The 27497-nt window shown below is 43.0% G+C and overlaps 1 protein-coding gene across 1 annotated transcript in view; it reads right to left on the reverse strand.

Moving 5' to 3' along the window:
• The window catches only part of LOC109864636 (synapsin-3-like), a 136499-nt gene that overhangs the window by 6644 nt on the left and 102358 nt on the right, over nucleotides 1-27497 (reverse strand). Inside the window, exons 7-10 of the mRNA XM_031797327.1 lie at nucleotides 17826-17888; nucleotides 14587-14729; nucleotides 13581-13655; nucleotides 13181-13283 (exon numbers count right to left, since the gene is read on the reverse strand). Coding sequence (XP_031653187.1) covers nucleotides 13181-13283; nucleotides 13581-13655; nucleotides 14587-14729; nucleotides 17826-17888 — 384 coding nt within the window. The remainder of the gene's footprint in view (nucleotides 1-13180; nucleotides 13284-13580; nucleotides 13656-14586; nucleotides 14730-17825; nucleotides 17889-27497) is intronic.

Below are 27497 nucleotides of genomic sequence, written 5' to 3' on the forward strand. Positions count from 1 at the left end.
TGTAATGAATCAGTGTATGGGACGGTTGGGATTTGGATATGAACCCGGTGTAGGGTAAGGGGGAGGGTAAGGGTTAGGTGCTGCTCAGTATGGTGACTAGAGGAGTGTCTTGATAGTATATTTTGTTGCTTGTACGGGTGTGTGGAGGGGCAAGCCTTAAGATAATAATGGACTCTGAGTCATGGATGGCTGGAGAGAGGGAGTTCCAGAGCCTAAGAGCAACCCTGGAGAAGGCCCTGTCACTGATGTGCTGCCAGGACTTGGTGTGGGTGAGGAGAGTTTTGAACCTTAGGGAGGGAGCTTGAGATGATGCTGGAGAGTTGTGAGATGCAGTCGTCAAGACGGGAGGAGATGAATGCACGTATGAGAGTTTCAGCGGCAGGACGGGAGAAGGAAGATCTGACTTTGGAAATGTTGCGGAGGTGAAAGAATGATGTCTTGACAGTCTGTCTTATGTGGTGGTCAAATGAGAGGTTGGAGTCCAGGATGGCACCAAGATTTTGTGCATGGAGGGAGGGAGAGACAGTGGTGTCGTCAATGGTGAGGGTGAGGTTGCCAACTTTGGTGAGGGTGGAGGAGGAGTTCTGTTTTATCACTGTTGAGCTTAAGGCAGTGTTGTTTTTATTGCAGAGAGGCAGGATTCAATGTGGGTCAGAGGTGGTTTGAGGAGGGATTTGGTGCTGAGGTAGATCTGGTTGTCATCGGCATAGCAGTGGAAGTCAAGGTTGAAGTGACAGAGGATCTGACCAAGGGGGAGGATGTAGATGAGGAAGAGTAAGGGACCCAGCACAGAGCCCTGGGGGACACCCTCTATAACTGCAGCTGAGTCTGAAGTGTGGCCATTGAGGGAGATGTAGTGGTTCCAGTTTGTGAGGAAAAAGGAAGGAAAGGTCCAAATGAATTTCCCAAGAGATTAAGGTTATATCCTATATGCCATGAGTTATATGTGTAGACCTACCTACAGTGCCTTCGGAAAGTATTCAGACCCCTTGACTTTCTCCACATTTTGTTAAGTTACAGCCTTATTCTAAAATAGATTAAATACATTTTCCTCATAATCTACACACATTAACCCATTATGACTAAGTGAAAACAGGATTTTCGATTTTTTTGCAAATGTATTAAAAATAAAACACAGACACCTTATTTACATAAGTATTAAGACACCTTGCTATGAGACTTGCAATTGAGCTCAGGTGCATCCTGGTTCCATTGATCATCCTTGAGATGTTTCTACAAGTTGATTGGAGTCCACCTGTGGTATATTCAATTGATTGGATATGATTTGGAAAGGCACACACCTGTCTATATAAGGTCCCACAGTTGACAGTGCATGTCAGAGCAAAAACCAAGCCATGAGGTCGAAGGAATTTTTCGTAGAGCCACAAGACAGGGTTGTGTCGAGGCACAGATCTGGGGAAGGGTACCAAAATATTTCTGCAGCATTGAAGGTTCCCAAGAACACAGTGTCCTCCATCATTCTTAAATGGAAGAAGTTTGGAAAGACCAAGACTCTTCCTAGAGCTGGCCACCCGGCCAAACTGAGCAATCGGGGGAGAAGGGCCTTGGTCAGGGAGGTGACCAAGAACCAAATCTGATGATCACTCTGACATAGTTCCAGAGTTCCTCTGTGGAGATGGGAGAACCTTCCAGAAGGACAACCATCTTTGCAACACTCCACCAATCAGGCCTTTATGGTATAGTGGCCAGGCGGAGGCTTGGAGTTTGCCAAAAGGCACCTAAAGGACATTCAGACCATGAGAAACAAGATTCTCTGGTCTGATGAAACAAAGTACTGAGTATAGGGTCTGAATACTTATGTGATATTTCCATTTTTATTTTTAATACATTTGCAAAAAACAAACAATTTTGTATTATTTTTGCTTTGTCATTATGGGGTATTGTGTGTAGATTGATGAGTGAAAAAACGATTTAATACATTTTAGAATAAGGCTGTAACAAAAAGGCATTGTATGTTAAAAAATGTACACAAAAAATACAGTTAAACATAACACAGTGTATAAACCTATTACAATTGGATCAGGCCAACCCTGCTCTAGGTCTACTGGGTGTTTCAGTCAAATAGTCTGGGTAGCCATTTGATTATGTGTTCGGGAGTCTTATGGCTTGGGGGTAGAAGCTGTTTAGAAGCCTCTTGGACCTTGACTTGCTGCCGCTTGCCGTGTGGTAGCAGAGAGAACAGTCTATGACTAGGGTGGCTGGAGTCTTTGACAATTTGTATGGCCTTCCTCTGACACTGCCTAGTATAGAGGTCCTGGATGGCAGGAAGCTTAGCCACAGTGATGTACTAGGCCATTCTCACTACCCTCTGTAGTGCCTTGCGGTCGGAGGCTGAGCAGTTGCCATACCAGGCAGTGATGCAGCCAGTCAGGATGCTCTCGATGGTGCAGCTGTAGAACCTTTTGAGGATCTGAGGACCCATGATAAATCTTTGCAGTCTTCTGGGTGTGTGTTCGGCCCTCTTTTTCCTGTAGTCCACAATCATCTTTGTCTTGATCACGTTGAGGGAGAGGTTGTTGTCCTGGCACCACACGGCCAGGTCACTGACCTCCTCCCTATAGGCTGTCTCATCGTTGTCGGTGATCAGGCCTACCACTGTTGTCATCAGCGAACATAATGATGGTTTTGGAGTCGTGCCTGGCCGTGCAGTCATGAGTGAACATGGAGTACAGGATGGGACTAAGCACGCACCCCTGAGGGGCCCCTGTGTTGAGGATCAGCGAGGCAGGTGTGTTGTTACCTAACCTTACCACCTGGGGGTGGAAGTCCAGGACTTCCTAACCTTACCACCCGTCAGAAATTCCAGGATCCAGTTGCAGAGGGAGGTGTATAGTCCCAGTGTCCTTAGCTTAATGATGAGCTTTGAGGGCACTATGGTGTTGAACGCTGAGCTGTAGTCAATTAATAGCATTCTCACATAGGTGTTCCTTTTGTCCAGGTAGGAAAAGGGCAGTGTTGAGTGCAATAGAGATTGCATCATCTGTGGATCTTTTGGAATGGTATGCATATTGGAGTGTGTCTAGGGTTTCTGGGATAATGGTGTTGATGTGAGCCATGACCAGCCTTTCAGAGCACTTCATGGCTACAGACGTGAGTGCTACGGGTCGGTCGTCTTTTAGGCAGGCTACCTTAGTGTTCTTGGGCACAAGCACTATGGTGGTCTGCTTAAAACATGTTGGTATTACAGACTCAGACAGGGAGAGGTTGAAAATGTCAGTGAAGACACTTGCCAGTTGGTCAGTGCACGCTCGCAGTGACACGTACTGGCAATCCGTCTGGCCCTGCGGCCTTGCGAATGTTGACCTATTTAAAGGTCTTACTCACATTGGCTTCGGAGAGCGTGTTCACACAGTCTTCCAGAACAGCTGGTGCTCTCATGCATATTTCAGTGTTATTTGCCTCGAAGCGAGTAGTTTAGCTCGTCCTGTAGGCTCGTGTCATTGGGCAGCTCTCGGCTGTGCTTCCCTTTGTAGTCTGTAATGTTTTGCAAGCCCTGCCACATCCGATGAGCATCAGAGCCAGTGTAGTACGATTCGGTCTTGGTCTTGTATGGACGCTTTGCCTATTTGATGGTTCGTCGGAAGACATAGCGGGATTTCTTATAAGCTTCCGGGTTAGAGTCCCGCTCCTTGAAAGCGGCAGCTCTAGCCTTTAGCTCAGTGCAGATGTTGCTTGTAATCCATGGCTTCTGGTTGGGGTATGTACATACGGTCACTGTGGGGACGATGTCATCGATGCACTTATTGATGAAGCCAGTGACTGATGTGGTGTCAATGCCACCGGAGGAATCCCGGGAACATATTCCAGTCTGTGCTAGCAAAACAGTTCTGTAGCTGTCTGCTTCATCATAGACACTGGTACTTCCCGCTTTCATTTTTGCTTGTAAGCAGGGATCAGGAGGATAGAATTATGGTCAGATTTGCCAAATGCAGGGCGAGCGAGAGCTTTGTACGTGTTTCTGTGTGTTGGGTAAAGGTGGTGCAGAGTTTTTTTTCCTCTGGTTGCACATTTAACATGCTGAAAAAAATGTGGTAAAACGGATTTAAGTTTCCCTGCATTAAAGTCCCCTGTCACTAGGAGCTACGCCTCTGGGAGAGCGTTTCCTTGTTTTCTTATGGCGCAATACAGCTCTTTCAATGCTGTCTTAGTGCCAGCCTCCTGTGGTGGTATGTTAACAGCTACAAAACATACATATGAAAACTCACTAGGTAGATAGGGTGGTCTACAGCTTATCATGAGATACTCTACCTCAGGTGAGCAATAGCTCAAGAATTCCTTAGATATCGTGCACCAGCTGTTTTTCACAAAAATACATAGTCCGCCGCCCCTTGTCTAACCAGACCACACTGTTCTATCCTGCCGGTGCAGCGTATTACCAGCCAGCTTTATGTTGATAGTGTCGTCGTTCAGCAATGACTCCGTGGAGCATAAGATATTACAGTTTTGAATGTCTTGTTGGTAGTTTAATCTTCCACGTAGGTCATCTATTTTATTGTCCAAATATTGCACGTTTGCTAGCAGAATGGAAGGAAGTGGGGGTTTATTAGATCGCCTACGAATTCTTAGAAGGCGGCCCGCCCTCCGGACCCTTTTTCTTCACCTCCTCTTCATGCAAATCACGGGGATCTGGGTCTGTTCCCGAGAAAGCAGTATAACGTTTGCGTCGGCCTTGTCAGACTCGTTAATTCTGCCAGTCCGTGGTGAGTAATCGCAGTCCTGATGTCCAGAAGTTATTTTAGGTCACAAGAGACGGTAGCGGCAACATTATGTACAAAATAAGTAAAAGAGTAAGTTACAAACAACGCAAATAAAAAACAAAAAACACAATCGGTTGGAGGGATGTAAAACGCCTGCCTTCTTTTCCGGCGCCATCTTACTCTTTACATACAAGTTAGCTTATTTGTACATTTTGAATTCTGTTGATTCTTTACATTTTAGTCATTTAGCAGACGGTCTTATACAGAGTGAATTACAAGAGCAATTAGGGTTAAGTGCCTTGCTCAATTGCACCGACAGATTTTTTTACCTAGTTGGCTCAGGAATTCGAACAAGCAACCTTTTGGTTACTGCCACAACGATCTTAAACGCTAGCCTACCTGCCACGGTGTGGTATTTAAATTGTTTTAATTGTTCAAATATAATTTGAAATGAAGTAGTGTTAATGTTGATTAATCACATATCCCAACGCGGCAATAAAGAGGGGAAGGAGTTCAGTCTCTAATGTATCTGTGTTTCTGTGTTGTGTTCTCAAATGAACATTTCCTTTGTGTCTAGTTGTAAGATCTGTTATATTTGATTGTCACTCTCTCTCTCTCAGTATATCAGCCATGTGAATCCGTTTCGCAGCTTATCATATGTCATGCATCTCCAATGCAGCCATATGCCTACAGTCTGATGACATTACTGGCCTTATGGGCATCTGTCATTTGAAGCAGAGAATAGCTAAACTCACACATTGTTTACATGTTGAGATATGTTCTTAATTTAAAATGATACCAGTAGATAATGTATATGAGGCAAACCATATACCAGATGCCTTTTAAGTACTGACGTGTACAATTGTTAAGTGTCAATCCAACCTTTGTAATTTAGTAGGTGCAGTATGAAAATAAGAAGATGGCAATTAGGTTACAGGAGATGAGCATTACAGGTCAAATTTTATGAGGTTTATTTTATTTTATTCAATTTCGCAATGTTGCTTGCAAAATTATTGCAGTTGTTCCTATAGCTTTATTGACCCTGGATAAGCTAGCGACTGGGCCATCACTGCTAACCTTTTAGGTCAATAATATTCAGTTTTTCGTAAAATTTTGTTGGCTTTATAATCGTGAGAGAAAGAGACCTAGCTAGTAGCTAGCGAGTTAGTTATACCTAGGAAGCTTACAAGGTTAGTTGACTTTTCTCAAAACAAACTGTCACGCCCTGATCTGTTTCACCTGTCCTTGTGCTTGTCTCCACCCCCCTCCACGTCACCCATCTTCCCCACTTATCCCCTGGGTATTTATACCTGTGTTTTCTGTCTGTTTGTGCCAGTTTGTCTTGTTTGTTCAAACCTACTAGTGTTTTGTCTCTCAGCTCCTGCCTTTTCCAGTTTCTCTTTTCTCGCCCTCCTGGTTTTGACCCCTGCCTGTCCTGACTCTGAGCCCGCCTGCCTGACCACTCTGCCTGCCCCTGACCACTCTGCCTGCCCCTGACCCTGATCCTGCCTGCCATCCTGTACCTTGGCCCCACTTCTCTGGATTATCGACTCCTGACTGCCTTGACCTGTCGTTTGCCTTCCCCTGTTGTCACAATAAACATTGTTACTTCTACACAGTCTGCACTTGGGTCTTGAAACCTGATACAAACCTCATTGTGGCTAGCTACGTCTTGTCCCTCATGCTAGCCTTTACAGCCAAATAACACTTCAGAAAACACATCTAAATATTGATATTGCCAGCACTGTAGACCATTTGTCCTCATAACTGTTGCTCCGACGAAACTAATCTGGAGCTCCGCCCAAGCAAGGTATTTGATTGGTTTGATGTGTTGCGAGGCATCACTGATTGACACCGGGTTCCGACCCCTCTTTAGCTCTATTTCTGCCATGGAACTTCACCAGGCTTCCTGGAATACACATAGATACAGACTAGAAATGTTTTAACAATATACTTTTCTTTGCGAAGCTTGCATTGAATTGCCACTCCCTGTTGCACACAACAAGCTTCCATTCACCCTGTCACAAGGGGATTTATGGCTGATTTAAGATGAAATCGTCAACCATGTGACTTTATTTGGCACTGAATAGGCACTTCCTATATATAGTCATTTATGTATTTAACCTTGAGATCTGAAAACATGTTTTTATGAAATTGTTCTTGCTCTGTGACAAAATGTTTTTGTTTTTTTAAGTTACACTCAAAAGCCACCGAATTAGTGGAATGACCCACATGTTGAGATCAGTACCAGTGGATTCTATGTGGAGCGAATGTAAACACCCATTACTTTTTATTAATGGGAAGTGTCACCCTTTTTAAAAATGTCACCTTTATTTAACCAGGTAGGCCAGTTGAGAACAAGTTCTCATTTACAACTGCGACTTGGCACCATGTGTAATGTCTGTCTGGAACACAAACAGGTTCCCACTGCCAGGAGCGTGCAATATTGCTATGTTACCATTCACACTAATTAAATGCCACCAAGTCGAGGGGTGTGTATAATTTGGTGGTTTCTTATAAAAACATGTGCTTTTTACATATCCCAACTCCCCCTGGGACACCCTCGGAGAGTGGGGTCACGGCCAAGGTCAGCCATTAACAACAGCAACCCTGGAGAAATGAAGGTTCAGTGCCTTGCTCAAGGGCACAGACAGATTTTTCACCTCGTCGCCTCTGGAATTCAAACTAATGATCTTTCCAGTTACTGGCAAAACGTTCTAACCGCTAGGTTACCTGCCGCCACAGTGTGCGTGTGTGTGTGTGTGTGTGTGTGTGTGTGTCTGTGTGTGTGTAGAACTCTCCTTGTCACAGAACATTGTTACGTGACTGTGTCACTGCTGCGATCACAGTCTGTCTCAGACCTCTAAGACCGGTGTGTCACACACACATTGGTTATAAGCCCCTTCCTACAATGGGAAGAGAGAAAGAGGATGACAGATGGGTAGGTGGGAGGCTGGCCTCCACCCTAGAGAGAAAGAGGATGACAGATGGGTAGGTGGGAGGCTGGCCTCCACCCTAGAAACATCAGGCTAAGAGAGAATGTTGACGCATGTTAAAGAGCAAGCTAAATATGGACATCTCAGAGCACCGGGCCGAGAGGTCATTTTACATCTAACTGCCCATGAGGGGACTGCACATAAACACACCACATTGGAGAGATGCGTGTGTGTGATCTGAGATGACGATGCAGATCGGAAATACCCTTCTTAAGCATTTTGAAAACTGTTTATGTGAATGAGTAAAAGCTCAAACATTTTGGGGTCTCATCAGTAATCTCTCAAGGTTAAAGGTCATTCAAAGCAAAACTGGTTTTGGTTCCTGTACGAGAACATTCCTGTTGTTTTACCGGTTTTAATATAAACCCATTACGAAGTGTTTATCTCATTTTAACTAACATTCATGAGTGTTCCTAACTTCCACTGCTGTACATGGACATGGTAATGTGTTTAGAGGTAAAGCACAGAGGAGTCCATTGTATGCTAGTCCTTAATTTCCTCCTTTCAGTGGTACAGTGAGTTTAATGGCTTATATTTAATAAGGACCGTTGAAGAATGCCAGAAAATGTGTTTTGGACAAAGTTATACTGTGGTAGATACATAACACAATAGCCTATAGTACACCATATCACAGACAGGTTAGCACCGAAATGATGTCTAATCACCCTCTGCAACTGGAAAAGTCTAATGATTTATGGAATGCAACCAAGAAAAGTAGGTTAAATTGGCATAGTAAATCAATTCTGTTGTGTTTTCCATGAGATCAAAAGTATAGGTAACACCTGCTTTATGAAATAAATTAACACTGGGAACAGAACTATTCATCAAAAACAGTGGCTTACAAATGGGTTCCGCTTGGCCTGCTGCACCAGGGACAGTTACTCACAACAGCTGGCAGTCAGTTGCACTGTAAATCAACTGTGCAGGTGTGCAGCAAACACACACACACACAGGTGCAAGCTAGCACACATAAGCATGCATATGCACACACGCACACAGACACGTGCGCGCGAGCACACACACATGCGCAAGCACACACGCACCCCTCTGAATTGTCTCGATTGTCCAATCCACACACACTCTCACACAACCAGCTCTTTCCTCTTCCTCCTACCCCACCCCTTCTTCTTGCCACCGGTCGGTCCATAAACTGCCCTGTGAGAGGAGATAAACCAGGCTTGTCTGGAGGAAACGAGACGCTGGGCCGGTTGTGAGAGATGGAGCTACCTAAGCACTGAGACGGCTGCACTACGTCATGTTTTTACCAGTCCCAATACAGTACGTCAGGTCACGACCATGCACGTATCTCAGTCTGCCGAAGCTTCTTTTTACCCTGTGTGTATATGTGTGTGTGTGTGCATGCGTGCGTGCCTGCGTTTCTTCGCTTGTCCAATAACGTCAGGTTAGGGCAATGCAGTTATCTCTGTGTATTGTGCATGGTTGTAGCTATAGGCCTTGTCTGCAGTCAATGTGAGCTAAGTTGAACAACAGGAAGTGCCTGGTCGGTGTAACGGTGTATCTGCTCCTTTTAAACAGATGTGTTCTACAGCAACAAGTGCTCACCATGCCGTGCTGCCCAGCAGCCCAAAGTAAACCCAGCCAGAGGTTGTTATGGTGTGTGATAATGTATGTCGCACAAAGGCACTTATTGTACCACTCTCATTGGGTGGTTCTCAAGAACTGAAAAAGTGTTGCTCTCCACTTTCTGAAGGACCGAGTTTTGAAATCAGTGGAATGCAAGGTGGAAGTAGTGTATGATAGCTAAGGCAATGGAAAAAATGATGGCGTTTGATTGCAAATATGCAGAGGGAGTCGAAAAGAGAACACCCAGAAGGCTGTTGTATAGAATACCTGTCTCCGGATTACATCTTCAAACTAAGGGCAACCATGGCAGAGAGGGAGACGTGTTCATTCATGTATATGGGTAAGAGAGTCTAGCTAGCTACATTTTCAGATATTATACATTTCTAATTTGTCAGAAAGTTGTTTTCATTGCAAGTTATAGCGTACTGTTAGCTAGCTAGCTAACGTTAGCTGGCTGGCTCACTAGCTAACACTACATGTATGATCTGTGCAGTAATATTATTAGTATCTCAGAGCCATTTGCATTACTAGTTATAGCTAGCTAACATTGAACTAGTTGGTTAGCTACCAGCAGATTCATGCACGGTATTAACATTATGAGTTTGGATTATGGTTCATTGTTTAGCTAGCTAGCAACAAAAAGACTCCACTCTAAACAAAAAGACTCCACTATGCAACTTTGATTTTATTTGATATAGTGTGTGTTTACCAGAGACAGTAATGTGAAGAACAACATGACCTGCACCAAAGTCAATTTGGGATATAACGTTAGGCCAACGAGACAGTGTCCAAGTTCAAAAATTCTCTGGTAGAATGCCTTGCTTTTATTTTGTCACACTCACAACCCGTAAGCTATTATCTGTAATTAGCTCGCCATTAACTTGTAAATAATGATCTTGTTGTGAGTTTATTTTCCTGTAATAATGAATACAAATGAGCTAAAGTTAAGACGCTGTCATCTATATGACATGGACATTATTTTAACAGGCTAGCCAGCTAACTTAACATTAGCTAGCTAACTAACAAGCTAGAAACCAACCAAAACATTATTTAGAAAGTTGCTTTTGGTTGCCTGGTTTGCTAGCTTGTCATATACTAAATACATTTTTAAACGGATGGGATTATTGGTGTTAAAATACACCAGTTATGCTATTTCGGACCACCAGGCTGCTGATGTCATGCAGCCTGTTGTTTTTGTGTTAATTATTTTTCATTTTCATACGACAACGACAAGTTTGATGTCGGACGACAGTAGAATATTCATGATGTCACTGCGACAACAGTCTACAGACATGTCGATAGACGTAGTAAAAACCAGCCTTTAGTCTTGACATCTTTGGTTGTTTAGTACACTACCGTACTCACTCTGTTTAGCACATGACCTCACATGTGAATCCTTCAAAAGATGGGTGGGGCTAAGGCTTAAGACGGTGTGTAAGATGCTGAATGGCTGTAGACAAAGAAGAGGCCTCCAGTAGAAGTACCAAAACATACAAGGGCTATTTTCTCAAAAGTGGGGTTTGCAAGTTTATCAACTTTCAAAGCAGAATTACTTTCCCACTGTTCCTCAACTGTAGTGTATGATAAACCTTTGAACTTTTCACATTTTGTTGTGTTACAAAGTGGAATTGAAATAATTGTAAATGTAAATGTTGTAAAAAATGTAATAACTAAAATAGTAATTGCATAAGTATTCACCCCCTTTGTCTAGGCAAGCCTAAATTAGTGCAAAAGTTCAATTTGGCTTAACAAATCACATAGTAAGTTATATGGACTCAAACTGTGTGAAATATTTTTTAATGACTACCCTTTCCTCTGTCCTCCATACTGTACATACAATATCCGTAAGTTCCCTCAGTCAAGTATTGAATTTCAAGCACAGATTAAACTACAAAGACCAGGGAGCTTATTGAAAGCCTCATAAAGAACGGCAGTGATTGGTAGATTGGTAACAATAACAAATAAGACATACACAGACATCAAAGACGCAGTCCTCCTTCTGAACTGAGCTGCAGGAAGGAAACTGCTTAGGGATGTCACCATGAGGTCATTGACTGAGTATGGATCAACAACATTGTAATGACCCAACAATAAAGTGAGAAGAAAAATACAAATATACTGAATAGAAATGTTGGAAAAATATTCCAAAACATGCATATGTATAGGGGTGGCAGGTAGCCTAGTGGTTAGAGTGTCGGACTAGTAACCGAAATGTTGCAAGATTGGATCCCTCGAGCTGACAAGGTAAAAACCTGAACGAGGCAGTTAACCCACTGTTCCTAGGCCGTCATTGAAAATAAGAATTTGTTCTTAACTGACTTGCCTAGTTAAATACAGGTTAAATAAAAGTATGCAACAAGGCACTAAAGTAATACTACAGAAAAATACGGTAAAGGATTGCACTTTTTGGCCTACAGGAAATGCAAAGCCTTATGTTTGAGGCAAATCCAACACAACACATCACTGGGTAACTGCCTCCTTATTTTCAAGCATGGTGGTTGCTGCATCATGATATGGGTGTACTTGACATCGGCAAAGACTGGGGAGTTTTTCAGGATGAAAAGAAACGGGATGGAGCTAAGCACAGGTATATTCCTAGAGGAAAACCTGCTTCAGTCTGCTTTACACCTGATACTGCGAAAGGAATTCACCTTTCAGCAGGACAATAACCTACAACACAAAGCCACATCTACACTGGAGTTGCTTACCAAGAAGACAGTGAATGTTCCTGAGTGGTCAAGTTACAGTTTTGACTTCAATCTGCTTGAAAATCTATGGCAAGACTTGAACATTGCTGAATAGCCATGACTCCAAAACACTTTGACAGAGCTTGAAGAATTTTGAAAAGAATGATGGGCAAAGATTGCACAATGCAGGTGTGCAAAGCTCTTAATAAAAAAAGTGTCTCAGGGGGTGAATACTTATCTAATCAAGGTATATTGATGTTTTATTTTTCATTCATCTTTTTTTACCTTGACATAGTATTTTGTGTAGATTGTTGACGAAAAATTACAATTAAATCCATTTTAATTGCAAATTGTAACACAAAATGTGAAGAAACCCAAGGGGGGGGTGGGGGTATACCACAACTGATTCCAATGATAAGATCTCTGTTTCTCAGTATGTCTGTGTCTATCTGACCCTTGAGTTTCACAGGTTTGAATACACACGGTCCTCCCCACAGAACAAAACACTATATTTGATCTCTATGGTCCTCCCTAAATCTTCTCCTCAGTTCTGCAATTTGACAGACAGACAGACAGACAGACAGACAGACAGGGAGGCAGGGAGGCAGGCAGACAGACAGACAGGGAGGCAGGCAGTCAGCGTGGGCAGCCGGCGAGCCGTGCCTTTGTATGAATTCCGACCGCCGTGTTTGGTCTAACGGCGTAATCATTCTTTCATCGCTCTGACTCGGACTAATCATGCCTGATCTATCCCGACTGCGCCCTCGTCCTCCACCATCGCCCGCCAAACTCTTGTCTGTCAATGCAATCTATTACTTCATGATGACTTTGAAAATGATATCGCCCACCAGAGAAATGTGATTTAATAAACATGTTTCTGGACTTGACATGATCTTTCATCACCATCCATTGTTACTCACGCCCTGTTTATTATGACTCATGCAATTCAAACGTGGTTAGCATACATAGTGAACACCACGTGTTGCCGGAACATTCTTCAGAATATTTGATAACTACAATTTACCTCGAGCTGTACGTAGTCTGGCAAATATTATATTAGGAACACATACAGTGATCATGATATGAGATATGTCTTGTGTTTTTTGTTGTTTTTTTACCCTGAAAGAGAAGGCCTAGACATACTGTGTCATTTTCTTATACAGAACTTGCTACGACATGCTAAGAATCAACTGACCTCGATAATGTAGTCGTTGCCATCTTTCCCGTGGACGGCTTTCACAGCACAGATGTCAAGGCCCCCGAACATCTCGGCACAGGAGTCCACCCACGCACGATATCTGGAACACAGTGACATCCACAACTGTCATTGTCAACTACAAAACAGACCTGGGCAGTGAAAAACAACTTTTGCTAACCTGAGGGGCTTGTATGACATATTTGAAACCCTCAGGTTTGTTCGTTTTTTACCACTCCTGCACATGCACTTTTCACTTGCCTTCTAAACTCCCATCACATTGTCTTGTAATTACTTGTGTGCACATTAATATACACAGTAATACATCTTTAAGCTTTCAGAATTTCTCATAATAAGGCTTATCTGTTATGTCTAACAAAGTGTCTATAGGCCGGCTTACCTGTCTGTCATAGCGATCTGTTCCAGCATGGCTGAGCCTGTGTTAGCCTTCCAGTTGCCTGAGATGGACGTCCTCCTAGAAAAGGTGAGATCAAACCAAAGAGAAAATCAAGGAAATGAATCAGGCATTCAGCTATTCTCTGGACCGGAATGGAAAGCAATGGTCAGCTAGCTTAGTCATTGTGTTTTTGTAGTTCAACGGAAGACCCTGGGGGGGGGGGGGTCTGTTATCGTTGAATTCTACACTGATGACGATTGCAATGTACGCCTATATTATGTTTGTGTAACGGTCGGTTGGAGACGTGCTTTCATGACTGGTGCCGAGGAAATAAGTGGAGATAAGGAGGTCAATTCCACTCGTTTTAGTCAAGCAATAATTGTTCGGATTGAGAAACATGAAAGTAGAAAGGGCGTAGATTCACACTTTCATTGTTACTGTGCATGGTGTTTTACGAATATTGCAAAGGTCTGTTGTATACAAGAGGGTGCTGTTGACCATTTGAAATTGAAGTGGCTGGTTACTCAGAGAAGATTATATTAGTTCAAACTGAGATTGAGACTATAAGGCTGAAGTTGCCCAGTGGTCACAGTCATGTCGGCTGATCCTGTCACTTCCCTCTGGGAAGACAGAATGGAATGCCAGTTCAGGGTGCAACCCTGGTCGTTGTCTCTGGGTAGAGAAGGTGCTGTTGTGTAGGTGAGCCCTGCATGGCTCCACTGACTGGGAAGGGCGTACCATGGGCCTATTCCCACGCTCATATTGGTATGCAGGATGGACTATTCTTGGGCCTGTCTCTGTCTCTCTAGCCATCTCTCTATTTCTCTGTCTCTTTTTATGTTTCTCTTCATCTGTCTCTGTTTCCATGTCAACCCCCCCCCCCCCCTCTCTCTGGTAAAGTCATTCACATGCAAGCCACATAGTTTCCTTCTAGTCACATTCATTGCTGACATGTCCAAGTCACAGACAAAACCCTGTGTACACAGCATAGACACTACATCATACTTACATGTAGGCCTTGTAGTTGTTGCCGATTTTCTGGATCCTGATGTCGTACTTGGACAGAATGTAGGGCTCAGAGGTGGCATAGGTTCTGGCCAGCGCCACCACACTGGTAATATCCTGGAAGTCAAGTTCGTTCTCCACTTTGATCTGAAACAGGAAGACACCACTAATTAGTTCATCGGCAGGAAGATATGCCTAATTGGTGCTTTGTGATGGTTAATTACCAAACATGCTGTAAAAGCAATGAGACAGGAGCTGAAGTAGACTGTTAGAATCCCACAGGAATGTAAATCCGACACAGACAGGACAATGAAAAGCTTCCTCTCTGGAAAATGTTAGGATTTTAGGAGCTGCATGTTTCTCACATCCATGAGAGTTCATCAGGTACACAATGACGTCATATACAGACAGTGCAGTAATAATTGATTGCATTTATATAGCGGGTTTCCACCTGCAGTAGGTGGTCAAAAGCCCTTTACATAGTACGGGAGTAAACTCACCTCTTCCACCACGAATATGCTAGACAACATTTTGATGGAAATGACAAACAGTAGCTAAATTCAATCGACCCACAACTTATCCAAGGAGAACAAACATTCAAATTCTGTAGATTCCTTTTTTTCATACAGTACATGCTAATCTACAGTATCTTTTGTCTTTTTAAATGGAAACAGGTTGGATGAAATATATTAACTGACAGGCACACTATGCCTAAGAAATTCAAGTACCAACCAGATATGTCTGTATTGATAGCTAACAAAAGAGGGATTCCAACACTCCAGAAACTCCCTCAGACCACGGGAGAAGGGTCAGAGGAGTAGTAGACAGCCATAAATCAACAGCCCGTAATGTACAGCAGTCTGAATGTACATCATCCATATGATGTATGATGATAGCAGCCAGAGTCCTTGGACATTCCCTTTATAGTCCCTCCATTGACTCTCATTATCATCCCTCTGGCTGTTATCTTTGGTATTATGATTCATCCGTCATGGCAGTGGGAGTCGGTGGCAACAGTGAGGCGCTGTCGTGGACAGGGACAGATTGGACTGATGCTCTCCCTTTCCCACCCACACTCCTCTCTCCTTGCAGCTCGTCTTTTCTTCTCTCCTGTGGCCTAATTGTCAAGTGAGATGAAGAGGTCTCCTATGGTAAAGATATAAGGGAGGGCGGGCTTGAGTTGGCCCACTTTGTGGATCAGGCATTTCATTCTCTGTTTTGTCATAACTACTTTTGAAGATTCTTACTTAGCATCTTGAGTATGTTTGACATAGAGGTGGAGGTAGCTAGACAAGGGGGAAATGGTTTTCCTCTGTTCATATGAGGAAAGTATTTGTGCACTTGGCTACCCACTGTGGTTCTAAAGGTATAACCCAATACCTCTGGAGAGCCAGAGAAAAAGAAGCCAAACCATGGTGTAAAAGTAAACTATAGTACTGGAAGCAGAAACCATAAGGTAATTTAGAGGGTATGTACTGGCAGTTGGATCAAGAGCTGGTTGAGGTGGAAAGCAACGTGATTCTGGACACTGCCCAGTTTCGATGGTTATGAAATATTCCCTAGTGTCTGTTAAGTCTGTCTACCCTTTAGTGAGCCATTCGTAACTGCCGAAACCAGGATTAACAACTCCATGCGATGGACAGGCTGTAAAGGTCTCTTTCTGAGATCTGATATCATTAAAAAAAAGATTGACGTTAGACTAGGATGGGAAGATAGAAGTAGCCAATCATGATCTTTTTTTTTTATGGGTATTCACCCTGTCATCCTACAAGATATTGCCGTAACATTTGACTTAGGCTACGGATCATAAAGAACTGTTGAAGTGAAAACACCCTGCAGTTTATTACATTAGGCTACGCAAACGTAGTGTTAAAAACAACAGAAAAAAACAACTGAAAATTGTAACACTGGCCATAGTCCTAGTCCCAATTCCACAACTCCAGATACTTGAATTTTAACCAATGTATTTTATCAAGAGACTCTCAGCTCAACTTAAAAGCCATGTGAAGCACTTGAATGGCCTACATCCAGACCCTCTTCTCTCCCCCAGTTCTAAGTCCTCTGTGAGGTCAGAGGAGTTAAGTGAGGTCCTGGTCTACAATGGGCCTATGCTAAGTGAGCCAGAGGGCATGTGGGAACTCTATAGCACTCCAGGTTCCTGTAAAATAGGAAACCCCACCCAGCCCTTCAGATGGAAAGGGGGGATAAACGTATAGGAAGTGCTTCCCCCTGTGTACTGTGTGAACGCACAGACTCGGACCGGGAGGTTCTGTATTATATGTGAGGAAGGTGGGCTCCATTTGGGGCTAGTAATCACTCACTTTGGTTGACTGTTCACTGAACTGCATGCTGTTGAAAGTGTGTGTGTGTGTGTGTGTGTTGCTTGCTTCCCTGTGTGTTTGCGCGCACCCTGTGGTGGTGCCACTTGCTAATGACCCACTTAGCTGGGTTGTTATGCTGCCTGCCCGGTGCCTGGGTGCCCCGAGGCGAACAGTCACATGCTTGTTTTAATCCTTGTTGTTATTTACAATGGCCTAATGAGAAAAATAGTCTTGGGGTTACGAGACATGAGACGGCTTCTCTCCAGAGTTTAGAATTCTGTATTCAATGGAGGATGAAGTGTAGAACAACATGGGCTGTAGAACAAAATGGTGAAACAAAGAGGAGGAATAAGATATAAGGAGAAATTAGGATATGTCCATGTTCAAGCGTTGTCTATTTTTTGCACTGCTGCAGACTCACACTTGCAGTAGCATATCCAGGCCTTAATGAGTTAACTAGAAGAGGTCTTCAGATCCCGACACTGATCAACATGCCGGTGCCCACGTCATGCCCATATCTCCTCCCTAACTCCTTAATAACATGTAAAAAAAAACTGAAAAAGCCCCCAAAGTCCCTTCCTATCAGACAGGCTGTGAGATCATGGGTTTCGACAAGGACCAGATCCAGCTCAGCTTCACACCCGTCTCCACCTCCTCTCCGAGACTGATAGTGTGCTTATGGAAGGGATGTCATGCCATCATCCCTTTGGCATGCTCAGAGATACACAGAGAAGAGATAAAGAGCCTGGTCTGTTATGTACAGCTCAACTCCTTACTGCACAGTATGTAATAGGTTAGCATTACAAACACAAACAAATCAAGACTAGACATGTAATGGTGGGGTGGAGAGATGAGCGGCTAGGGAGTGCCCAGACCTTAGTGGTGGTGGTGTGTGTGTGGTTTGGGGGGGGGGGGGGGTTACCTTGCCAATGCCGGCGTGGGCATGGCCCATCTTGACCACCACGGGGAACGTTGGTGTCGTCACCTGGGAAAGAAGACAAAGTAGAACGTTACCACAGTCTGGAAAACCACCGGCAGAGGAGAGGACATGCAGTATGCATTAGTCCTACTACCAACTAAATGGATAGAAGATTTCTCTGAATAGCAACCTTCATATCGTAATGGTTAGCGTGACAGGGCTGTGGAGCAGGGAAAGCATTTTAGAGCTACACCGAGGTCCCTATAATGACAACCAGTGTCTATCTGTACCTACTATGATTGACAAGGGCTCCACGACTACGAATTGGCTTTGATTGAACTGTAAGGTGCATGTGAGTGACTGACTACTAAAAGCAGAACACAAGTTCCTCCTTAAACGTAATTGCGAGGCATAGCTCAGATCTGGCGTATGGTATCGAATCAAAACCTAATTTAAAGAGAATGACTTCTCAAAGACCATTATGGAACTACCACGTTGAACTTAAAGCCTCCCAATTTAGGGAAGCATGAGGTATTTTCTGAAGAATGTTGGTTTATTACACAAAAGAGAAGTTCTGGGAAATGAGAAAGCGAGAGACCACAGCCACAGCTTCTTGGGATGGGTTTAGACAACCCAGCCCCACCGCAGGCGTCATGGGCTCTCTCATAGAGTGGCGTGCAATGTGAGAGGAGGAGGAAACGTCAACAGACGACTTCAAACGTCCTCTTTAAACACATTCTTGCCACTGATCGATCCCCTGACACCATTGTTAGATGGGAATGTCGTCTAAAGAGAGGGCTTATCCAGTTTGAAACCACTTTCTAAATCTCTTATTTTCCCCCCACTTGTTTGAAATGGCACACAGAAATGAGATATAGACTCACGGGAGAGTTTGCGGCATCGTTCGCTATATAACAGCCCCCTTTAGTTAGATTAGACAGTATCAAAGCCATCACATCAGTGACATGCATTCTGACAGAAATGTATATATTACACGAGAGAAACTTGGCCAGTTAGTGTTATGGTGGTGTAAATAATATAATATGTCAAGTCGTGATATGGCATGATAAAAACGGTTAATTTGTCTATAAAGTATTCTTCTGAGGAGCAAATTACCTGAACAACATGAATGGGGTGTGTCTGTAACATCACTTTACTGCACAAAACATCAGAGTTATAAGGTGGGCCTGGGTACAAAAACACAGACTCTTCCTGACACACACTGAGAGAAAACATTTAGATAAGCAGAGGAGAGATGTTCAGTCAGAGCAGAGGGCACACAGCCAGAGTACGCACACAGCCGTGAGCTCAGGCCTGACAGATCTGCTAGGGCAAAGGCAGCTGCTGCTATCGTTTTATCCACACTTCATCTGGCTGTCAGTGGACAGGACTGAACAGAACAGAGAAGACCCCCGGTCTGGATGTTGCAGATCATCACAGTGCTCTACTCTTCGAAAGACGCGAGGATGCTAGGACACAAAATAATATCCCACAAACACAGGTGGGAAAAATGCTACCTAAATATGATCCCCAATTAGAGACAACGATTACCAGCTGCCTCTAATTGGGAACCATACAAATCACCAACATAAAAAAATTAACTAGAACACCACATAGAAATAATAAACTAGACATCAGTGCCAACCGTGTTGAGAGATCTTGAAACTACAGCCCCAAGCTGTACTGGCAAAATAACAAAATCGAACTTGCATCCATCATAGGCTGAAATCAACTTTAGTATGTGTGTGAGTTGGAAGTGTAATTGTGAATTTCTAATCCACTTTCAAACTCTGTGAGTGATATAATCATGATTACACAATCCATTTACACTTGTGAGTCAACCACTTGAAATCCCTAAAGATAGTACAAAGCGCTTCAGAACCCAGGTAATAGGTACACAGTTGAAGTTGGAAGTTTACATCCACCTTAGCCAAATACATTTAAACTCAGTTGTTCACAATTGCTGACATTTAATCCTAGTAAAAATTCCCTGTCTTAGGTCAGTTAGGATCACCACTTTATTTTAAGAATGTGAAATGTCAAAATAATAGTAGAGAGATGTCACGTACGTGAGGAGAGACGGGCCAAGGCGCAGCGGAGGTTGAGTTCCACATATTTATTATAAAGTGAAATTTTATACAAAACAATAAATCAATAAACGAACAACGAAAAGTGACTACGTGGTGCACATGCACAAAACACAAAATAATATCCCACAAACACAGGTGGGAAAAATGCTACCTAAATATGATCCCCAATTAGAGGCAACGATTACCAGCTGCCTCTAATTGGGAATCATACAAATCACCAACAAAGAAAAATAAACTCGAACACCACATAGAAATAATAAACTAGAATACCCCCAGTCACGCCCTAGGCTCTCTATGGTCAGGGCGTGACAAGAGAATGATTTATTTCAGTTTTTATATATTTCATTACATTCACCAGTGGGTCAGAAGTTTACATACACTCAATTAGTATTTGGTAGCATTGCCTTCAAATTGTTTAACTGGGTTTTGGGTAGACTTCCACAAGCTTCCCACAAAAAGTTGGGTGAATTTTGTCCCATTCCTCCTGACAGAGCTGGTGTAACTGAGTCAGGTTTGTAGGCCTCCTTGCTCGCACACGCTTTTTCAGTTCTGCCCACAAATTTTCTATAGGATTGAGGTCAGGGCTTTGTGATGGCCACTCCAATACCTTGACTTTGTTGTCCTTAAGCCATTTTGCCACAACTTTGGAAGTATGCTTGGGGTCATAGTCCATTTGGAAGACCCATTTGCGACCAAGCTTTAACTTCCCGACTGATGTCTCATTTCTCCAAAAAGTATGATCTTTGTCTCCATGCTCAGTTGCAAACCGTAGTCTGGCTTTTTACGGCGGTTTTGGAGCAGTGGCTTCTTCCTTGCTGAGCGGGCTTTCAGGTTATGTCGATATAGGACTTGTTTTACTGTGGATATAGATCATTTTGTACCTGTTTCCTCCAGCATGTTCACAAGGTCCTTTGCTGTTGTTCTGGGATTGATTTGCACTTTTCACACAAGTAGTTCATCTCTAGGTGACCGAACGCTAGAAGATTTTTTTTCTGGGGACTTGGCTGATTTCGTTTGATTTTACCATGATGTCAGGCAAAGAGGCACTGAGTTTGAAGGTAGGCCTTGAAATACATCAACAAGTACACCTCCAATTGACTAAAATTATGTAATTTTGCCTATCAGAAGCTTCTAAAGCCATGACATCATTTTCTGGAATTTTCCAAGCTGTTTAAAGTCAACTTAGTGTATGTAAACTTCTGACCCACTGGAATTGTGATACAGTGAATTATAAGTGAAATAATCTATCTGTAACCAATTGTTGGAAAAATGGCTTGTATGACACAAGCTACTTTTTGCACAAAGTAGATGTCCTAACGGACTTGCCATATAGTTTGTTACCAATAAATTTGGGGAGTGGTTTTAATGAGTTTTAATGACTCCAACCTAAGTGTATGTAAACTTCCGACTTCAACTGTACTCTGTTTAGGTGACACACATTGGTTCATAGAAAGATAAATGGACTAGGGTTGCAAAACTTGGGTAACTTTCCCAAAATTCCCTAGTTTTCCAGAAATCCTGGTTGGAAGGTTCCTGAAATCAGGAGGGAATAAGCAGGAAATCTGGAATTTTCCAACCCAAATTTATGGAAAACTAGGGAATTTTGGGAAAGTTACCAGAATTTTACAACCCTAAAATGGACTCCTCAATGTATCTCTCAATTCATAATTTATATTCTGAAGAATAAGCTACATACCGATCAACAGTCACTGACCAATTATGGTAGGTCTCTCCCTTTGTGGTAGGTAGTTCCATTTTTTAAATCTCCATGTGCCAGAGAAAATAACATTCACTAAGCCTCAGACACAAGCTGAGTCATTTTGTATTTAGTACATGTGAGCTATGCAGCAGGGAGACACCTGATATAACATGTGTATGAGAATGACTGAGGACAGTGGTTTCCCTGTGGGGGCCTGTCCTAAAATGACAGAGGAGGTTATGGGCGGGCAGATTTGTGGCCGCCAACTCTGTCTGGATGTATAATCTGCGCACCTCCCAGTCATTCCCATCAATGTGGCAATGACGGGAGACACTGTGTAGGGAAGAGACCACATCCTATCTCGTGAGGTTACACTGGCAGCACGGAACATCAATTGGAGGAACAAATAAGTCAAGACACTAAACCGGCATAACACCATCTCAGGTTGAGACATGAGCTCACTGTTTTGTATTGATTCACTGATAACTTACGTACACTGTCAACCGCTCTTCTTCAGTAGTTACGGTAATACTCGGGGGGTGGGGGGGGGGGCATTTGTTTAAAGCCAGAGACAATTATTACAAATTATTATATTATTACAGACTGTATGTCACTGATATAAAATGGGGAGTTGTTTTTTCACACACTATGGAAACTATGTTATTAGTCCAGACTGTATTACAGTAGTGATTGATATATCCTTTATAGGTTTTTCATCAAAAAATCCACACAGAGATTCCTATCCATAAAATATCCTTGGTGGGCCTTTAGTACATTTTGATTTGTCTCAGCTTTTGTTTTCTCACAGCTACATGAATTACTGTACTTGGCTTTCTTGTTCCCACCCGAAAACCGTTAACAATGTGTTCAGTATGGTAAAGTAATTGAGAAAACACACACACAAAAGCTAATTATATGGCCAGTGATTTCACCAGTCTAGGTTTGGTTTCACAACATGAGGTTGCCGTCATTTACAGTAACCCACCAGACGACCAGGTCTGGCACCTAATGGACATACTTCAGGGTAGCCCATCCTTCGGGCCAAAACACTCAGTCTATATATATTCTGCGTGTGAAAGTCAGACAAGTGGATCATTTAGGGCCGAAGGCTGTTGTGAATCACACTTCCCTAACCTCCAAACACCTCTGTGTCACATTCTTAAACCCCCCCCCCCACTCCCCTCGCCTCACTCAATTATAAAGTTAAGTTCAGTTGAATGTTGGGTTGTTGGCATGCAGACAAATTAGGTAAAACATTGAAGAATTGTTTTTTAACCAGTCTATTGGACCCATGGAATTTTCCACAAACTAAAGGGCAGTACTTCGAACTGAGAGGGGACATGAGAGGGGACATGAGTCATCCAATGCAGGTGTCATCATGTTGGACCGAGGCTAGTTGTCACGTAACATCTGTGCTCAAATAGCCATCCTTAGTGAATCACCACAGTTATAATGGGAGGGACCTACAAAGTTATTTGACCATTATAATTGCCAAAGGATCCTTGTGAAGTAGGGGGCGTGGCACTAATATAATGTACAATGTTACAGTGGTACCTGTAAAACATTTATCGTAAAACTTCATATATTGGTTGGAAATTAATGAAATAATGAGCGGCTAGACAAAAAAGGCGATCTGAGAGTTGAGGGTGAAAGGTCAAACAAAAAACATCCCCCACGACATTAGACAGGAGAGAGGCCAGACGGATAAGTACTTAGATGTACATTGTAAATATGTACTTATATCAAGCTCTGATATGAGTGGGTAGAGTCATTCTAAGGGGTTCGCATCAATTATCCAACGCAACACATGGCGCATCCATCCCGGCATATGTATGATCTCTTCATTTTTATGATGGCCGCTCAAAGCTGCCACATCAAGGAAGCGGACAGCAGCGGAAAGACTTACGCAGACAAGGAGAGGAGGAGAGCTGGGGGACCCTGACCCAGGCCGCTGTTCAAAAAGATCTCCTGGCATCAAAACCAAAGACAGCCTGTTCACATAAAACCCGGCTCAAAGATTAATTTGGCCTTGAGAGACAAACGAAGCACAGGCAAATTACTAACTGTAATCGCACACCTGGTCTGAGTGGATTTGATATGCCTCTTTCAAATCAGCATTGCAGAACCTCAGAACTATTCCCGTACTATATATGTATGTGCTGTAGTAACTAGGAAGTGTTCTGTGGATCGACGAAGCCTTTACGCAATCAAGATCAAACCTGAAAGTTGAGGATGAATATTTTACATTGACATTTTAAACAGGTGAGTGAATGGATAACTACAGTACATATACCAAACCAGACTGTCAGAACATCCACTTGTTCATCAGGTTATTCCGTGGTTTCTCTGAGGTCTTTAAATTGTGCTGGTGTGGTAAATGTACAAGTGTTTGGAGCTTCAAGAAAACACTTAACCTAGAGCCAACCATCTATCATCGCCATCTTCAAACCCACACTCAAATGTACACTAGATCCGAGGGATTCGTCATCTTCTTTGTAAGCAAACCACTGCACTTCGTCATAGCCGAGTCACTACACAAGATAAACGTGCCACGGCCTTTGTAGTTGTACAAATTGTATTAAGCCGTAGACATAACACACCTCTCCCAACATGACACCGGCATGACACACTGTTCCCAGAAGACAGAGAGACCAGACGACACACTGTTTAAGTTGTATTTACCGACCAGCCACCGCAAACTGTGCATCGGATGCTCAGTGTATCACATCGTAAGCAGTAACAGACTGCTAATGGGGCATGATAATTATGGTCATGGAATTCAGGGTCATCTGGCTTCCATTAGGATCCATCCTGATCCGAGTGTGTTTCCATGAGGGAAACATCTGTCTGGAAAACAGACAGGCAGCCTATTTTCAGGGATGGAAGTTTCCAGAGTGGAAGTTTCCTCAGAATACCGAACACCAGGTTTGTGATAGAGATGTATTGATGTATTGATGGTGAAGAGTCTGAACACTTTGGGCAAGGCACCTGCAAAAGGTTCATGGGTTTTTGAAGAGAGAGGCAAGGAAGATGTTAGAAGTAAGCAATGTCCGTGGCACTTCTAATTGAGGTAATGGCTGGCCATTCAGAAATATTTCAAATATTTCATCTTCGGAGATCTGCACAGTGTTCTGAGGAATACACTCTGACAAATGCTGAGAAAATACTGGGCAATTGGACACGAAGTCTTACTGTATGACCACCTTTAGTTATAACTGGTGCTCTAATCGAGGAATCAGAATGAATGAAAGGGAACTCTTCACGCTTCCTACTCCAGTTTCCCTTCAAGCCATGATCGAGCAGGTGTCAACCAATATGATTTAATAACAGAACATGGCCACTACTTCACTCAGGGTCATCTATTTTACGTAAACATAGATATGAGTGTAGGTTATGTCATACCCCCCCAATGCATAGCCTAAGTAGAATAGACACTACCACTACCAAAACAATTGCTATTTCAATACAACTTTACTGTGGTGGTGCAATGATAGAGTCGTGCAGCAGGGCTATTAGTGCTAATCAATTCACTAACCTAGCTACATTTCAGCTGGCGTCTACATTTGAAAAAAGTGAGAGCCAACATCAATGGGACAGACAGGGCCTTTGGCAGAGCCGGTCCTGCAGAAACGATTAGTGCGGCAGGGCATTCCTCTCCGTCTAAAAGGGAAAGAGATGTCACATTCCCATTTTCCAGGGTTAGGCTACAGTATACTGGGTCTTTGGAAAAATGACTGCAGAAGTAAGGAGGCAGTATATGCAATTACACCCAGCAAAGTCACTTGATCCTGGGATATGGAAAGCTGTTAACCTCTGGTCATTGACCTCTTAGAAGAGGCATACATTGAGAAAAGATAGGTTGATCACAGACAATTGCACTTTTATTGAGTTCTAGTTCAAAACATTATGTTTCTAACCCGAAAGGGCTTCGATGGAGAGTCAGGAGGCATAAAACCAGATTTGCCATCAGTTTCATGATACATCCCATCAGTTTCATGTTCACAACATGTTGCAACACGATGACAATTCTTATGTAATTACTCATACCTCTTCTCATAATGCAGTTGCTGATTTCTCATGTCTTGATTTATGATGTTCAGAAATTGCAGTAAAAGTTTTTGGAAAGTCAAATGTTTTTTTTATGAGCTTTGTCCAGAAGTTGAACAATTTGAACAACTTTCCCCAATTCGTACAAGCCCATATACACATTCCATGACAGATTGCTGGGCGTTTGTCTTTTCACAGCTCTGATGGGTTTTTTATTTTTTTTAAATTTTATGCTAATGAAGCAACGGACAAATAAAACATTCCAGAAGTCTATTTGGCATCAGGAGTTTGGAGCAGATGGTCGAGGTCCTGGTGTTGATAGAACAGACGACTGGCATCACAAACTTTGTTTACCCAATTTAAAGTGGGGTTCAACAGGCAATTTGCATTGAGAGAGGTAGGCTTTTAAACAGCTGGTAACAGTAAATTATCCAGTTTTGCAAGCAGGGTTAAGATGTGATAGGACAGCCAAAATGTAATACTCAAGTATCCCTCCTAAAACACTGATCAATGAGGGGACTCTACAGGCGCACAAAAACAAAACAATTTAGTTCTAGTGGCACGTGAGGGAACTGGGAAATGTTTCACAGTGAAGGCCTAAATGAGGAGAAAAGGAAAAGGAAATGGTTTTGAACCCCCCCCCCCATATCCAGAGCCAAAGCCCTAAAGTGGCCCAATGGATTAACAAATAAGGAGAGAAGAAAGAAAGTGGGCTAAGCAAATAAAACAAGGCCGGGACATAGAACAGGTGCTAATACTGTAGAGTTCTATAGGACTCTGGAAAGTGACGGTTTCCTTCTCTATTATCATCTGTCCGGATGAGAAAGTACAAGGACCATAGAGTCAAGAATCTCCCAGAGTTGTTCTGACACAGCCAGGAGTCCCGGGACACACAGTGGCTGTAGTAAAGGGTGTTGGCCCGGGGGATTTATCGAACAGGAAGAGAAGGGCTGTTGGGAAATCCACCACTGAGTGGCCACTCGGACGTCGCAGTCCGCCACTCAGAGTTAAATGGGAAAGCCGAGGGCTGAAGAAAGACAGTTTACAGGTTGGGACTCTGCCTGTAGGTCCTCCTTACTAGAATTCAGTACGGATTGTACTTGCGTGCATACAACTACAGTATAAATGGTGTTGAGCTGAATTAAATGAGTCTAGATCATGTAAGACTGAATCTAAAAATAAACATTGAACCAATCGGGTGATTCATGGCATCGATCAACTGCCATAGATTCACTGAGCTGAAAGTCGTACTGTACATGTGTTATTGACTATCACTTCATGTTTAACCTACATGACTGTGTGAAAAACATACACAGCATTATATAGCCTGATAACATGCAAGGCCCATTACAAGGTTATTAGCACCTCAGGTGGTGTGAGATAAGCCTAAGGGAAGGGTGAGAGCACTCTGTTTAATTGATGACGTTGTTGTTACCATTCGTGCTAATGCTCACTTTAGGAAGCGTGGGGCAAGATGTAGAGCTTAAACAAGCGTGAAAATCTGATTGGACATACAGTGCCTTCGGAAAGCATTTAGCATTTACCGCCTTGTTCTAAAATGTATTAAAAATGAAAAATGTCATTTACATATGTATTCAGACCCTTTACTCAGTACTTTGTTGAAGCACCTTTGGCAGCAATGACAGCATCGATTCTTCTTGGGAATGACACTAGAAGCTTGGCACACCTGTATTTGGGCAGTTTCTCCCATTCTTCTCTGCATCTTAAGCTCTTTCAGGTTGAATGGGGAGCGTTGCTGCACAGCTATTTTCAGGTCTCTCCAGAGATATTTGATAGGCTTCAAGTTCAGGCTCTGGCTGGGCCACTCAACAACATGGC

Source organism: Oncorhynchus kisutch, linkage group LG19 (assembly GCF_002021735.2).
Source record: "Oncorhynchus kisutch isolate 150728-3 linkage group LG19, Okis_V2, whole genome shotgun sequence".
Lineage (NCBI taxonomy): Eukaryota > Metazoa > Chordata > Actinopteri > Salmoniformes > Salmonidae > Oncorhynchus > Oncorhynchus kisutch.